The sequence below is a fragment of the Saccopteryx bilineata genome, chromosome X (assembly GCF_036850765.1).
Source record: "Saccopteryx bilineata isolate mSacBil1 chromosome X, mSacBil1_pri_phased_curated, whole genome shotgun sequence".
Taxonomy (NCBI): Eukaryota; Metazoa; Chordata; class Mammalia; order Chiroptera; family Emballonuridae; genus Saccopteryx; species Saccopteryx bilineata.
Window position 1 is genome coordinate 115377663 of NC_089502.1, and position 17908 is coordinate 115395570.

General features: G+C 36.0%; 1 protein-coding gene across 1 annotated transcript in view; it reads right to left on the reverse strand.

Moving 5' to 3' along the window:
• CFAP47 (cilia and flagella associated protein 47) overlaps window positions 1-17908 on the reverse strand; it is a 374219-nt gene that overhangs the window by 223283 nt on the left and 133028 nt on the right. Inside the window, exons 27-29 of the mRNA XM_066250539.1 lie at window positions 11151-11248; window positions 7042-7164; window positions 5082-5307 (exon numbers count right to left, since the gene is read on the reverse strand). Coding sequence (XP_066106636.1) covers window positions 5082-5307; window positions 7042-7164; window positions 11151-11248 — 447 coding nt within the window. The remainder of the gene's footprint in view (window positions 1-5081; window positions 5308-7041; window positions 7165-11150; window positions 11249-17908) is intronic.

The window sequence follows — 17908 nt, forward strand, 5'->3', positions numbered from 1 at the left end:
TATTAACATAATCTTAATTAAATTTAATAAGAATAGCTAACATTTATTGAGTGCTTACTAGGTCCTAAGTTCTGTTCTAATATAATTTAAAGGTATTACCTCTTTTAACTATCACAGCAACCCTATAGGATAGGTATTATCATTCTCTCCTTTTTACAAATGAAGAAATGGAGGCATAGAAAGTGTTTTCCTTATTTTTTCATGCTCTCATTATATATGGTAGAACATTACTCTAATTAATTTGATTTTTGGTATGATTCCATATACTTATACGAAATGAGAGCTTCTAGGATGGAATGCTCAAATCCTGGTTCTGCTATATGTCAGCCAAGTGACCTTAGGAAAGTTTCTTAACTTCGTTATGCCTCAGGTTCTCATCAGTAAAATGGGGATAATGATAGTACCTAACTTACAAGGTAGTTATAAGCAATAAATTATTACCCACAAAGCACATATAGTACATACATAGGAAAAGTCCAATATATATTAGTCATTATTAATAAAATATAATAAAATTATTTTTCAAGAAATAAGAGATATTATAAAGAAAGTTCAGGAGGGCATGAATTATTTGGCAGCAATAATGAAATCAATAAGAGAAATGGTGAGTCGTTAAGTTGGAACTATAAAAAGATAAATGGGAGAGTAAAACTGCAGAAAACTATGAGAAGGAAAGGCAACTTCCTGTACAGAATAATAAACCAAGCACATTTACTTATTTTTTTTTCCTCTCAAAATATACCTGAAATGTCAGAAAGATTGGAGAAAGGGAATAAACCTATAACAACACTGAAATTGGGACAAGGATCATTATTATACCAGAAACTTTGAAGAATAGCTATAAGACAGACAATGGATGGAATTGTATTGAAGAATGAATTAAAATGATGGACAGCATAGAAGTAGAATACAGAGGACAAGGAAGTCATTTTCCTAAAGAAACATAAGAAAGGTGGCAAGCTTAAAGTTGGCTTAAACAGGGGAGGAAGTGACCTCTAACATGGTAATCAAGATGATTAATAAAAGTACTGCCTGATCAGGCGGTGGCTCAGTGGATAGAGCGTCGGACTGGGATGCCGAGGACCCAGGTTCGAGACCCCGAGGTCACCAGCTTGAGCGCGGGCTCATCTGGTTTGAGCAAAAGCTCACCAGCTTGGACCCAAGGTCGCTGGCTCTAGCAAAAGGTTACTTGGTTTACTGAGGGCCCACGGTCAAGGCATATATGAGAAAGCAATCAATGAACAACTAAGGTGTTGCAACACGCAATGAAAAACTAATGATTGATGCTTCTCATCTCTCTGTTCCTGTCTGTCTGTCCCTGTCTATCTCTCTCTCTGACTCTCTCTCTCTCTGTCTCTGTAAAAAATAAAAATAAAAAAAAATAAAAGATAATAAAAGAAGTACTATCTGGGAAGGCATCCATCCAGAACACAAAAATAGGGTATTATGAAATGAAAATACAGGAGAAAGGAAAGAAGGAAGAGGGGGATGAAGGAGAAAAGGAAAGAAAAAAATAAAGAATAACAGAGTTCTTAGAAAACAAAACTAAATACCACTTTAATTTTTCTATATAAGACTGAAAGAGAAAGTGAAGAAGATCTACAAGTATAAGAAAGAAAAATAGAAAAAGATGAAAAACAGAAGACATAATTGAGTGATATAAAGGATCATTCATATAGGTCCACCATCATTCTAAAAGGAAATTAATAGAAAATAGATTCTAAAAGGAAATTAATAGAAAATAGATAAATAGTAGAAAAGAAGAGTTAAAAGATGAGTTTTCTAAGTGAAAGAGCCTACTGGACATTCCCATGATGAGAATTTATTTCAATAAATCACAGATTGGGAGATTAGTAGAGAAATAAAAAACATAAAATAATTCTGAGAGCATGAACACAGTACTCACAAAATATGACATCAGTTTTATCAAAATCACTGCATGACTCCAGATGATGGAGTAATGCAGGAAACATGGAGGAGGGGGTTCAACTATTGGCAACAATACATAACCTTGGAAACAGCCTGAGAGTCCAAAGATTCCTAATAAACTATTGGCACTGAATAACAGTCCTACTTGAACAAAGTATCTTTATTCAAAGTTGTTGGCTGTGGGCAGCTTCCTACCCATGGCTTGAGAGGCCCTCATACTGCTCTAGAAATGCCTTTAGGCTGTTTCTCATTTATCACAATAGCAAGTACTCAACTCTGTCAGGAAACAACCAGAATGACAACGTAACTTAACTAGTGGAAATATAAAGTAAAATGCTTCCTAAAAAAACATCCAAAAGTGGCCCTGGCCGGTTGGCTCAGCGGTAGAGTGTCGGCCTGGCGTGCAGGGGACCTGGGTTCGATTCCCGACCAGCGCACATAGGAGAGGCGCCCATTTGCTTCTCCACCCACCCCTCCTTCCTCTCTTTCTCTCTGTCTCTCTCTTCCCCTCCCGCAGCCAAGGCTCCATTGGAGCAAAGATGGCCCGGGCGCTGGGGATGGCTCCTTGGCCTCTACCCCAGGTGCTAGAGTGGCTCTGGTCTCGGCAGAGTGACGCCCTGGAGGGGCAGAGCATCGCCCCCTGGTGGGCAGAGCGTCGAAAAAAAAACATCCAAAAGTATGAAATTTTATAAAGCTTGTATTATTTTTGTGTATGTGATAGAGACACAGAGAGGAAGAGACAGAGGGACAGATAGGAACAGAGATACAGGAAGAGAGAGAGATAAGAAGCATCAATTTTTCGTTATGGCACCTTAGTTGTTCACTGATTGCCTTCTCACATGTGTCTTGACCGGAGGGCTACAGAAGAGCCAGAGACCCCTTGCTCAAGCCAGCGACCTTGGGCTCAAGCTGGTGACATCAGGGTTTCAAACCTGGATTCTCTGCTTCCCAGTCTGACACTCTATCCACTGTGCCACCACCTGGTCAGGCTAAAGCTCATATTATTTAATGTAGTGATCCTACCCTCTGAGAACCTCCTTATTTAACATCCAGAAATGTCTGCTACCATTTATAAACAGATATGTTCAATCTCAGCATTATTTATATTAAGAAAACATTGAAAAACATTAACATTAATAATGACCAACAATTGATGTAAATGAAAAAATAATAATAATGCATGAATGTGTTACATATTCTCCAACAAAACAGCAGTCATTATTATGGTAAAAATATAAAAAATTAAAATCGCAGACTCTATAAAAAACCAAAATAAAAATACTTAATCGCAAAAATTCTGGGAAATATCCAATGTGGAATAAAGAGATAAATGTACAGATCTGAAAACAATTAAGCACAGAATCCAAGTTTAAAGAAAGAATAAATTCTAAAGAAAAAAATCACCATCAAATAATTTAGAAAACAAATGGATAAATTAATCCAAAAACTTATCTTTTATATGAGACATAAAAATAATACCTATATTTAAGAAAAAGTAAAAATTATAAATGAAGGGACTATAAACACAAACAATACTAATAGTCATAGTAGCCACAAGAATTAAGGAATTTTAAATGCCCAGTAAATGATTTCCATTCAAATGAAATCTTTTGCTGTGCAGTTTTTTGTTTGATATAGTGCCATTCATTTATTTTTGCTTTTACTTCCCTTGCCTTTGGGGTCAAATTATTAAAGTTCTCTCTAAGACTAAGGTCTGTAAGTTTAGTACCTATGGAAACAACCAAAGTGTTCTTCAATAGACTGAATAAAGATGTGTACATATAGACAATAGAGTACTATTAATCCACAAGAAAGATGGAATCCTGCCATTTGTGGCAACATGGATGGATCTTAATACTATCAGGGTAAGTGAAATGAGTCAGAAAAGGTCAAGAGCCATATGATTTCACTCATGTCTGGCATATTAATGTGAAAGCAACAAATGAACAAACAAACAGAAAAAACTAACAAAAATGAATAGACACAGACTACAGTATGGTGTTTATCAGAGGAAATAGGGATGGGAGTAGCGGAGGGTAAAAGGGGTCAAATATACGGTGATAGATTTAACATGGGTGGTGGCCGTACAATGCAATAGACAGATAATGTATTAATAGAACTGTGCACAAGAAACCTATATAATTTTAGTAACCAATGTCACTCCAATAAGTTTAATAAATAAATAAATAAATAACATTGGTAGCATGAAAATATAAAGCATTGTTTATAATCACGCTTATCATAAAATGACAGTACTCATATGAATTTGACATCAATTTTCATAAAAGTGATATTCCAGTAAAATATACTTCTTCGGCTTCACAAAAAAAGAAATCATGAAATTTACTCAAAATAGGTAAAATTTTCAGTGGAGCAAACACCAAAGCAAAAAAAAACTGAAGTTATAACAGAATAACTTCTCAAAAATTACTTGGAGTCAGATGACTTTGTGATCAAGCTGGTAAATTTTCAGGATATTTGCTGCATTCAATTTCTCTCACCATAGACAAAGATAAAATATTAGCAAATTTATTCTATTCTAAAATGAAGCTGATGTTGTCTTATTAATTTTCTAAAAAACTGAAAACAATTAACTTATAGGAAAACTATGGACTTAACGTAACCTAGCTCACTCCTAAATATAGATGCAAAAAGTCTAATAGAGCCTTTCTAGCTAAGAGATGAGTATTCACCCTATCGGTGCCAGCAAGTTACATCAGTGCTGAGAAAGGAGGTTTAAGAGCTCTGAGAACTACACCAGCAACATAACAACAACGGAGGTACCTAAATTCCTGTTCAGATTAACAAACGAAATTAAGTGATTGATGTAACCAATGCAGTTTAACTATTTTAGACATGTTGAGTAATAAAAACACATGAAAGAGTGAGGTAAATGTATTGTTAAAGAAGAGAGAGTGTCAAAGAAATTGATACTTTCTGTTCAGTAATACCACTGTGTACCTGACTATACATCTAGGGCTGCTATTTGATTTATAGAGAAATGTAGGGTTTCCCTTTTTTGCAAGTTTAAAAAGGCTTTTCCTACACATAGTTTACCCTTTGTGTTTGACAAATGAGGAAACTGTGGTTCAGAGATGATATTTGATTATATGATTCAAAGCAAGGAATTTAGAGAAACCCGCAGCTCTCACCTTCTTATGCTCTCTGGAATAAAAAGGTAATGTGGGCCTTCAGGCCAGCCAAAAAGGGTGAACCAAATTTCAGTTGCTCTTACAACCTTCTGATAGAAGTTCTCTGTCATTTTTTCTTGTTCAGAAAGTAACTGCTTCTTTTTCTCATTTTCCATCGATTTATTTTCTTCTTTCTCTGATGTTTCATTTTTGTCCACGTCCAAATTTTCAGGTGTTTCTTCTATTCCTAAAATTCACACATTTCTTTGTAAAAAGGGTTATTTGATCATAGAGCAAAATATTCCATTAGCTATTGCAATTTGTAGGCAGACGAATAGAGCTCATTCTACAAATTATTCTATGCAATCAAAGAAATTCTGATCCAATTTACTCTTATCTTAAAATAAAAGTACCAGTAAATAGATTTATTTTCAAATACCCGATAAAAATATTTTAAAAATAGAAAAATTTAAATTTAAAATGTTTAATTTTCTTCTTGCCATAATGCTATATAAAAACACTCCTCAAAGTGGAACTTTTCATTTTCAATTACACATGTAAAATATTTTAACAGTTCTTTAGCTTAAATTGTTATAATTAAATCTTAGCCAAAAAACTTACAGAAACAAAATATTGGCTTCATATTCAAAGTGATTCTCTATCCAAGAGAAACACTTCAGGAAAAGAAAACATTTTGAATTCTTTTTTTTAAGCAAGAGACAGAGAGACAGGGACAGACAGACAGGAAGGGAGAGAAATGAGAAGCATCAACTCATAGTTGCAGCACTTACGTTGTTCATTGATGGCTTTTTCATATGTTCCTTGACCGAAGGTGGGGAGAGGGGCTTCTGCTGAGCCAGCAACCTTGGGCTCAAGCCAATGATTATGGAGTCAGGTCTGTGATCCCACGCTCAAGCCAGTGACCTCGCGCTCAAGCTAGTGAGCCTGTGCTCAAGCTGGATGAGCCTGTGCTTAAACCGGCAACTCCAGGGTTTTGAATCTGGGCCCTCAGTGTCCCAGGTTGACACTCTGTCCACTGCATCACTGCCTGATCAGGCAAATTAATTCTTTAAAAAATTTTAAGAATATAAAATGATTTTATCATATTTAAAAAGTATCTGTCACAGTGGATAAAGCATCAACCTGGAAATGCTGAGGTCACCGGTTCGAAACCCTGGGCTTGCCTGGTCAAGGCACATATGGGAGTTGATGCTTCCAGCTCCTCCCCCTTCTCTCTCTCTCTGTCTCTCTCTCCTCTCTCTCCCTATCTCTCTCTCTTCCCTAAAAATGAATAAATAAAATTAAAAAAATAAAATGTATCTGCCTTGTAAGGGCACAACTCATTTAAAAACCTCATAATATTTCATTTGGTTTGGTCCATTCCCAAAAATGAAAATTTTTCAATACTACCCATATCAAGACAAAGGAATATTTGAATAGTTAACTATAAATAATATTGTTAAATTCACATATTTTTCTGTGTTCATTTTTTCTACGATAGGCAATGTTAAATCCCACTTGGTAACTAGAAGACACATCCCTAGCTTGATAGTTCCCAAACTGTGGACAGAGGGTAGCTGGGATGTCACAGCAAATTCTGAAGCCACAAGGCTTCAGAAGGATATTTAACATTTGAGTTAAATATCACTACAACAACTCTTGGCTATCACATGGATCACCACTCTTAGGTTTGTGGACCAAACCATTTTTAAATGGAACTGCTTAGTACATCTTTTGCTCTAGGTGAAAATTACTGAAATACTAAGCATACTGTGAAGCAAAAACTTTAGAAATCTCTGCATTAGATCACTGGAGAGAGAGAGCTCATAAAGCAGATGACCCATTTAAAACTAATGACAAACTCAAAATTTTCTTCTGGTATTTCTTATTATCTGAAAAAAAAAGCTTTTAATTAAATAATATGAAACAGATCATGTTTATAGACTGGGTTTGAGTGGTACACTATATATTTGCCACATACCAATAAAGAATCTCTTCGCAAGACTAGCCTCATTAAATTTAGAAGGAGCAGAAGAGGATAATCCAACTCTTTTATAGGGAAGTGAAGCACTGTATCTACTCTTCACAGGTTCCGGATCCCTTTCTGCAAATGATACATTGCATCATAGTAAGTAAAGCAAGCATTTATAAATTTACTATTGAATTTAATTTCAAATTACTAAACCTGAATTTCATAATTTCATATATAAAACACATATAATATATATGTGTGTATATAGCTATATCTGTATATATAGATATCTATATCTATAAATACACACATATACATATATATCATAAATATGAATATATACACAGAGTACAAAATAAAAGGAAAAAGCATAAATATTCATTATACATAAAATGTCAAGAAAAAAAATAACATAAAGGGTGTCTGAATCAAATGAACTTTGATATGGCAATTGTGGTATATCAAAATTTCTGGAGAATAAACAATGTTCAAATTTAGCATAAACTGGAATATGTAAAACATTTTAAATCTTTTAACTAAAAGTTTTGAAATTATTATATATGGTGCTGAAAAACAAATATAAAAAAAATGTATCACAAACAAAAGACATTTCTTCCTGGTAATTTTTCTGAAATGACATCACTGTTTGGTGAGTAGCTGACACCATTTTGCACAGCTTTCAATGTCTAGTTCACTTAGAGTTGCTGTATATACACTAGAGTTTGTCACCATAGTTATCTGAACCCAACTAAATGCAGTGCTGACAAAGAGAGAGCCGTAGATGTGACTTAGGGCAGGTTATCTATTATGATGTATGTACATACATCCATATGTATGTATTACGCATGTATGTATTTATCTATCACTGTCCATCCATTCATCCACATGTGTGCATGTATGTGTGTATGTAGATATACATATATTCATAATGTAATTCTGTCAGAAGAGCATGGCTTCTACAGTTACAAAGATCTAATTTGAAAGCTTGGCACTACAACTCTTGAGCTGTTGAACTAGGGGTATATTATCCAAGTTCTCTGTAATAAATGTTTTTTTTCCATAAAATGAAGCCAAGGGTTCTGAGCTCATGAATCTTTTGTGAGAATTACTTTATGAGCAATAACACATATAAATATGCTAGTATATACTGTTTCTTCTACTCTCTCAGTATTAAGCCATCATAATTTGCCAGAGAACCGTATCTAGTAGATGTGTATAACTCCAGAATACTACACCACCAAAGCTTCATAAAAGTGAGCCTCGGGGAATTCAAGGACAGAATGAATCACTGCATGTGCATTATGAAGTTATCTTTTCAACTTACCAACTTACTTATAAAAAGTGCCTAGTTGGGTACAAACCCACATCTGAATCCTTCAAATTAAGTTAGTGATTAATATAATAGTTTTTATTTAGCATTTTAGCTATAACAAGCAAATCATACTGTTTTACTTTTAGATATACTTAATATATTTTAAGATTTCACCTTTACTGTATATAACATACTCCAAAGCACAATAACTATTAAGTGTAGGCTCTGAGGTCTCACAAATTTGGTTAGTATTCCCTAGAGCAAGTTGCTCAACCTTAATTTGTAAAGTGAGATTAACAAGAGTATCTAACTCAGAACTGTTGAAAGGAGTAAGTGAAATAAACATAGGCACTTAGCAGAGCACTGTATCCCTGGAAAGTACTAAATATATATTATAAATTATTACTATGAATATTTATAAAGGTACTTTAGGAAGCATGATGTCTTTCTATAGTAATAATTATGCCTTCTTTTCAACCCATATACTTCGTACTCATTCATCCTCCAAAGGAGGATTCATTTTCTTTCTTTTAAAGAGATAGCAATATCTTGTATAGTAATTCCCCATTATTTTGGGGGAGAATATTGTGAGAAATATGAAAGAGTAATAAAGCAATGAAAATAATAAGAGTTACAATAGCAATAGTAATGAAATGATGATGATAATAGCAGTACTACTTTCCAGGTATTTACAGTCTATGAATCCTCAGAAAAGCTTTCTGAAATAGATAAGTACATACTGTTAATACCCTGCTACACCCTCACCATGAGCATTTTGTTCAATAACAGATGTTTGAAGATCTGAGACTTAAAGATAAAATCACATGGCAAATTGGTGAGGTTAACATACAAAATAGAATTTCTACCCAGGTTCTATGATTCTTCATCCATTGCTCCTTCTATGGTGTCTTGTCTTATCCAGGCCCACCCTGTCCAGTATATTAGAAAAATACTTTTAAAAAAAATATCAGGATTATCCAGAGAGAGAAAACAGTCAACAGTATAAAGTGCTGCTGAGGAGTGAAGGTGCAGCAGTACAATGGAGAACACTTGCTTCCTCACCCCTGACACTTCCTTCCTGTTAAAGGAAGCTGAGAGAGTAAAAGCCTACTTTCCTTTGCTAGTTCTCTCCCTCTCCCTGAGAAACTGAGTGCTTCATCTGACTGTTAAGTTTGGAAAGACTAAATCAACCATGCACCGCCTGAATTCACCCTCTTTTCTTTTTAGGAATGAGCCAGTCCACTGAGAAAATATTTTCTCCTTTCCTCCCAGTTGTCACCCTGCACACACCCCTCCCAAAGTGACTAAAAGGGAGGCTGAAGTTGAAGAGCAACAGTAAGTTGATCAAGCAAAGGTCCCTAGATAGAAGGGTTCAGATCAAGCAACAGCTTAAGTAAGAACAGTCTTGCCTCCCAGCTTTGTGATAAGAGATAATGGGTTCCAATGCATACATGGCATGTGGAAGTTCAGGGTATTCATGCGTGATGGTATCGATTTCTTCTATAAAGTCAGAGAAAGGTCATCCCCTACAACTGATGCAGAACAGGCTTGAACAGTTCCACAGGAGTGGAAAACATTTGAAAAAGCAAGTGGAGAATATGACAAAATATGTTAAAAATACAGAAAAGATCTCCAGCTTGTGACTGAAACTTAAGGCCTTGACAATCTATATATAGAGGGAATTTTTCCCTTTCTCCACCCATTCTCCTCCCGTGAGATTTACTCTAACCACCACCATCCTCTTCTGTGCCTTATATTGCACATCTCTCCCTGCTCAGCAGCTTCTCCTGATTGTTCTTACCTTTTCTCACCAGTTCCCCTGCAGCAACTCCTAGAGAGTCTACTGACCATTCGCTTTCTCTTGCATCCCAACAATTGTTCCCTTTCTAAATCACTGATACTCAAAAGAGCACTGACATTTCCCATTGTAAGAGAATAAAGGGCATAGTAGTGTGGCTCTGCCCTTCCACTACATTGCCCACCGTATTCTCCCATTTTTAATGTTATCCCTTGTCTCAATCATCCTGCTCAAGATCATTATTCATCACATTCTACACAAATGTCATCCCTTCTATAAAGTCATCCCAGACCCCCAATATCTGCGTTAACCTCACTGCACCACCCCCGGCATTCCCAATACTTCAATTCACTCAAATGCAGAGCTCTTAATTCCATCCTGTTTGTATTAATTTGTTTATGTGCCCTCCCCAAATTTCTCAACTTTTGGAATTAAGAGACACTGCATTATTTTACTCTCTATACTAAACATGCTCCCAGGAAGCTTAATAAATGTTAATTATTTATTTATTTATTGTTTAGAGAGAGAGGGACAAACAAGAACAGAGAGGAAGGCAGAGAGATGAGAAGCATCAATTCATAGTTGTGGCACCTCAGTTGTTCACTGATTGCTTTCTCCTATGTGCCTTGACCAGGGGGCTCCAGGAGAGTGAATGACCCCTTCCTCAAGCCAGAGACCTTGGGTTCAAGCCAGCGAACTTGGGCTTCAAGCCAGTGACCTTTGGGCTCAAGCCAGTGACCATGGAATCATATCTATGATCCCTGCGCTCAAGTCAGCGACCCTGCACTCAAGCCGAATGAGCCCACACTCAAGCCAGATGAGCCTTGCTCAAGCTGGTGAACTACAGATCTTGAACCCGGGTCCTCAGTATCCCATGCCAATGCTCTATCCACTGCATCACTGCCCAGTAAAGCAGTATCTGTTCATTTTTAAGGTTACTTTACTTCTAGATGTCAGCCTTAGATAACAAGAATACATACAGTTATAATTAGGTCATATGCAACTTACCATTCCTTATAACAATTTTTTCCGTGTAATTAACTGCCATAAATGGATAATAAGAAAGAATGCAATTTTCTACTGTTGCAGTAACTGGAAGTAAAAACCTAAAAATAAAAATATTGAATTTCAATAACATAAAACTTTCAGATCAGTAAGAACAATAAAGTATTTTTCTAAGTGTCCTGGATGCCTCTAAGAGTCAAGACATGAATTAGTCATCATTTTTCTCTCCATCTACTTTGTTTTTCTTAACCTCCTACTATATCTATTTTAATGATTTAAGAGTATTTACTTTTAAACTTCTAATAGAAATAGTAAATTTCACTGTGAAGTGTGCTCTAGAACATAGCTTGTCATTATTCAGGTTCATAACCAAATTCAAGAAATTTTAGAGTTGCAGCCTAACAGTGAATTCACACACCTTCTTCCTCTTCTTCTTCTTCTTTTAGAGATAGGGACAGACAGACAGATAGACAGGGGCAGATAGAGATGAGAAGCATCAACTCATAGTTGGGGCATCTCAGTTGTTCATTGATTGCTTTCTCGTACATGCTTTGACTGGGCGGTTCCAGCCAAGCCAGTGACCCCTTGCTTAAGCCAGTGACCTTAGATTTCAAGCCAACAACCCTCGGGCTCAAGATTGTGACCATGGGGTCATGATCCCACCATCAAGCTGGCAATTCCACACTCAAGCTGGTGACCTAGGGCCCTAGTTGGCAAACTGTGGCTCGCGAGCCACATGCGGCTTTTTGGCCTCTTGAGTGTGGCTCTTCCACACAATACCACGTGCAGGCACTACCTCCATAAGGAATGTACCTACATATATAATTTAAGTTTAAAAAATTTGGCTCTCAAAAGAAACTTCAACCGTTGTACTGCTGATATTTGGCTCTGTTGACTAATGAGTTTGCCGACCACTGATAGGGGTTTCAAACGTAGAACCTCAGCATCCCAGGTGAATACTTTATTCAGTGTCACTGCCTGGTCAGGCACATACCTTCTTCTATAGTATCCCTGACAAATGGTATCTAGCCTCAGATGACACTAGTGGGGAGACACTACCAGGGTGACACTCATGACTCAGAACAAACCCATTTTCTATCTGGAGAGCTGTAGCTCGAGACATTCTTTTCAGAGCAACACGAAACTGAATCTAAAATCTAATCCCCATTATATTCCTTCAAAATTTAAACATAGTATATCTTCTCAAAGGTTTCTTTTCTTCAGATTTTCAACATTCAAAAGGGTCAAGAATTCTTTCTACTGCAGTCTCCAAATATTTCACAAACCTAAAAAAAGCTTAACATGAAGTTTTGTTTCCTGTTTTCCTCCTTTAACAATGTCTGATAACTTAAAACAATACTGCAAAAGTTATTAAACCCACGGAGACTACTATTACCCTCTACTACCTGCACTCTGTATTATGCAAGTGTTGTGAAAGTGCCTTATTATTTTTACCAGACACAAAACAGTCTTAGGTTATATTATGCCTGTCTAACTTATGTGACAAATCTGTCCTTGCCTAACTGATATACTGTTGTTATATTGCCTTATTTGTTTCAGTTCTGCATTACAGTATTATATCAAGATAATTTTAGTCTTGAATCTGCCATGTACACAAAAACACACACGCACACATGTAACACACAGCATCTACTTTTCTCCACATCCAACCAGCCATTACTGCCTTCGTACTATTTGATCATTCTCCATAGTACTAGATTCTACAAATGAGGTTACTACATGCTAGAAAAGTTAAACCAACAAAAAAATCTAACTTAGAAAAGAAGAAGTCAAGTAAGAGTATTTTAGGTTTACAGCAGAGGATAATCAATAAAATGCAAATTATATTTTTACAAACCATAATCTGATACTGAATGGCATGGAGGCCACATATAATTCATATAATTCATCAAATAAGGTGTGGAAAGTATTATCATTCATTTCTGATCATTAGCTGGTGAATAATTAATACTTTAATTATACATCTCTAATTCTTTTGCCATCAATAGTGAAGATTAAGAGACTCTTCTGCTTGTCATCTCAAATCACTTCAGGGATAAAATTTTGAAGCTTCATGTTAAATCTATCTGATAAATGGTCCGGTAATTACAGTATTTTATCATTCTCCAACAGTGTATTAAGTACAGTGATGGCCTGTCAACAATATGTCAAACACCATGAGAAATATTAAGATCTTATTTATACCTTTCTCATCTTAACTAAGGTTCTTCTAGCTAGCTGTACTATTTATAAGCAGATCTTACATTCTAAAAGCAGCGCCACTGAACCTGGTTTGAACTCACAGAGTTGAACTGAGCAATAGGCAGGGCTGCAGGGGATGGAGTTGGAAGCCTGTCCCTTAAGCCTTAATATGCTTGTCTGTCTTTAACCTTTCTCCATAAGCCAGCTAAAAAATTATAAAATTATATACTGGGAAAACTGGCAGCAGCTATGAAGAGTTAAAGAAAAGCTTTTAGCTAACAACTACTTTGGATCAATGCTCTAGAGCAGTGTATTTCAACTGCTGGTCTGTAGACCAGTTCACCAGAAATTCCATGCCGGTCCCCAAAAGAGTTAACCACCCTGATAATGTGTGAAGTTTACAAACCGAATGGTATTAGTCAAATTCGCTTATACTCGGTGTGATTTTTGCCTTAGAAGTCCCCCAAATAATTTTATTTTCACCTGTCCCCAAATATAAAGAGGTTGAAAACCACTGCTCTAGATTTCTATTTACAGAACTGAATAAAGTGAGAAATAGGAGGAGAAGAAAATATCTGGGTCAGCCCTTTGAAATTGCTTTTCACTGTAAAAGCCACCAGTAATGCCATAACAGAAAAAACAAGTGCTTATTGCTATCTATACAGTATTTAAATAAAGACTTACAAATAATGGAATGACAGTATTTGCTTTAGAAGAATTTATTACACAAAACAAATATCCTTGGGCAACCTTTCCAAAGCAGCTGATCCACACCTATTCACAATGTTTCTCAATTCAAAAATTGCTAGAAAAATAATTCACATGTAACTTTATTTACACAAAAAAGGGTTAACTGATGTTTATATAAATACTGAATGCTTACTATATGTTGCACTTTTATGTTAATTGGGCCAATGAATGGAATGTAATCTAGTGCTGTAATGTATAACAATTGAGGTCAAAGAAGATGTGGCCATCCCTTCCTGTCTTTCTGCGCCTATTTATCCCACTCTCTGTCTCTGCCACAAAAAAAAAAAAAAAAAAAAAAGATGTGGCCAAACAAGATTCTCTATCACAGTTGAGGACATCGAATGTCATTTTGTTTTTCAGCAATAAAGTTACATACTTTTATTTTAAATAGAGCAAAACACAGATTGAAAATATTCCTGATGATACTGTGATTCTCACCTAACTGTTTTTCAATAATCTTTGGTGAGTGGAGGGAAAAAGAGTAAAGTTACAGCTGCTCTTCTGGGCATTGCGATAACCCACAATATGTTATCTGCAACCCATCAAGACACTTATTTATGAACATTAAGAGTTCTGGCAAGTATGTGCTATTAACAAATTTAGTGACCTTGAAAACACTTTAGGTTTGATCTAAATGTGCGTAAGTTCATGGAAGTATGTTTCACATGTGAATGTACTTCATTGATTGATATACAGCAAAGTAAGGTAAGAGCAGAGAATTCTTCTTTAGACACATGAATGATCAATGGATAGTCGTCAACTCCAGAAATGTATGTCCATTTAGCAATACCTCAAATATATATCAATTCTTTTTACCAGAAACATCTCATTTTCAGTCTGCCCAACAACCTGGAAATAATTCTGTAATCGATATAAACTACTTTTTAAATCTCCAAATCTCTCTTTAGGGGCTCTTTGCACAATTTTAAATCACTAATGTCAGTTAATATATATCAATATCTACTGCTCACAAAACATAGAGGATCACGGAATGTGCAGATACTCCAGTACTTTCAGCCTTCTATATAGTGCATTTTCATCAATGAAATAAAAGTGGTTTTGCATCTCATTCGCTAATTGAACAACCTTCTTTGACTTGTCATTAGCTTTTCTGATGTTGTTTAATAAAAAAGAATCAAATGCTTTTTTTATTGCTTCATATTCATTTTGAAATATCCCCTAATTTTTGTGAGCAGTGTATTTTATTTTTAATTCAGTGTTCTTGTGGGAAAATATTATAGTTGTTAACATAGTTAACAGGAAGAAAATGTGCCACCCGAACTTTTAGGAGCTCTGTGAGGACCAGCAGTTAGGCTGCTGCTCACACCCACTCAGGGAGAGGAAAGGGTGAGGCACTGCAACTTCCTCAAGTGAAAAATCTGTAAGCCGGGCAGAAGCTCTCTAACCACTGGCTTCAAAGATTGGGGGTGAAGAGAACAAAAAGTAGGAAAAGAGAGAAACCACATCACCAATGGCTAACTTTCTTTTCTGCAACCTGGTGTTAAAAGCACTATGATTTTAATAATCCCAGAAGACATGGTAAATATTATCTTGGCATTCCATTTCTAGGCTTTTTCAGTTTCTATACAAATTTTAAACACCCTCATTTTGCTACAAGTGAATAATGATCAAATCATGAATATTATCTTGTGTACAATTTATTATAATACACTGGTATCCTATGTTTTGGTTAAATATATATAAATATTGTACTGTACAATAGAGACTGTGCTGTAATCCTGTGACTTGGTTGAACAGATCTACTATGAAATTACTGTTCTTCATAGAATGAAGATACCATTACAAACAGCTTTTCATGGACTAGGTCAAGGAATAAGGAACAGATGCTTATGACAGAACAAAGCATGGCTCCTTAACAATTCTGCTCCTCCCACTGCCTATTCTCTCTACACATACAAGATCAAGAAAGGTGGAAAAACACCTTGTGTTATGCACCCCCATGTTCATCACAGCATTATTCACAGTGGCCAAGACACGAAAACAACCGAAGTGTCTCTCAAAAGAATACTGGATAAAGAGGATGTGGTACATATATATGATACAATGGAATACTACTCAGCCATAAGAAATGATGACCCAGCAACATTTATAACAACATGGATGGACCTTAAAAACACTATTCTGAGTGAAATAAATCAGAAAAAGCTAAGAACTATATGATGTCACACATAGGATATAAAACTGAGATTCATGGCCATAGACAAAAGTGAAGTGGTTACAAGGGGGAGGTACATGTACAGATGTGGGGGAAGGATGGAGGACAGGTACAAAGAAGGACAAATATAAGGTGACAGAAAATGATTTGACTTTGGGTGATGGGTATACAACATAATCAACAGTCCAAATGCTATAGAAACATTTACCTGAAGCCTATGTGCTCTTATGGATCAATGTCACCAAGGTAAATTTAATTTTCTAAATAAACTTTAAAAAAAAGTTTGAGAATGCCAAAGGGGGAAAAATACCTTCTTTTCTGTATAACCTATCCTCTCAAAACATGACAGATGTTTTGGGAAATATTCCAATACTGTATTATGATCTATTAGATGATTATTAAATACACATGAGATTTCCCATGCCTGCCTTTCATCAGCCACAGTGCTAAAATTCTAAATGGCTCATTGGCAGGAGGTTTGTGATAAAACTGGAGTTTCCAAAATATGAACATGTCCTAAATATTGCTCTTCTTGACCTCTAAGGGAAGGGGAGCTTTGAATACCTCAAAAGTTGCTTCTAGCTATGTGGCAGTGTCCCGTATACGTTCTTGACTCACTTTACATACGTACTTTCATATATTACAGAAAGACACATAAAGAGCAGATAATAATATTAATTTAAATAGACTTACTAAGGTCATGTTGCCAACCTGAACACATTAGCACTCCATGCAGTTGGACTGTGGGTCTGATTCATGGTCTACTAGTCTCCTTAACATGACAAAGATTCCTACCCTTTCAAAAACAATAAAATGTCTGGAAGAAGCATGCTAAAAATACTTTGTAAACTGTTAGAAACAGCCTGACCAGTGGTGGCACAGTGGACAGAGCATCGGCCTGGGACACTGAGGACCTAGGTTTGAAACCCTGAGCTCACTGGCTTGTGCACAGGGTCACCAGCATGAGTGTGGGGTCATAAACATGATCCCATGGTTGCTGGCTTGAGCCCAAGGCTGCTGGCTTGAGCAAGGGTTACTGGCTCGGCTGGAACAACACCCCCCTCTCCAGTCAAGACACATATGAGAAAGTAATCAATGAAAAACTAAGGTTCTGCCACTATGAGTTGATGCTTTTCATCTCTCTCCCTTCCTGTCTGTTCCCCTCTCCCTCTCCCTCTCCCTCTCTCTCTCTCTCTCTCTCTCTCTCTCTCTCTATAAAAAAAAAACAAAAAAAACTAGAAACAGATCCCAACTTGCCAGGTGTATCCTACACAGATGCCAAATTATGAGGAAAACAATTAGAATCAGCTTTCATTATTCCTCTTTATTGTATTGAATTATTTTAAAAATAATACTTCAATTTTAGAGACTGTCCTATTATTTTAATGAGAGTAAGCATAACAAGTTTCATTATGCACCAAAAATGTTTCTGAATCCATAACCCAGTTGATAAAATGCTACTTATATACAGAAAAAGAGTGACATAACTAAGAGCTGTTCATTCTCTATTTTAAAAAATAAACCTGCTTCTTTTTAGTTTCTCTCACTTTAATTCCCACTCATTTTTTAAATTCACCAATAAAGAGTGACCATGGGAAACCCTAGGCAACCTGCCCTCGGCTCAGTCAACACA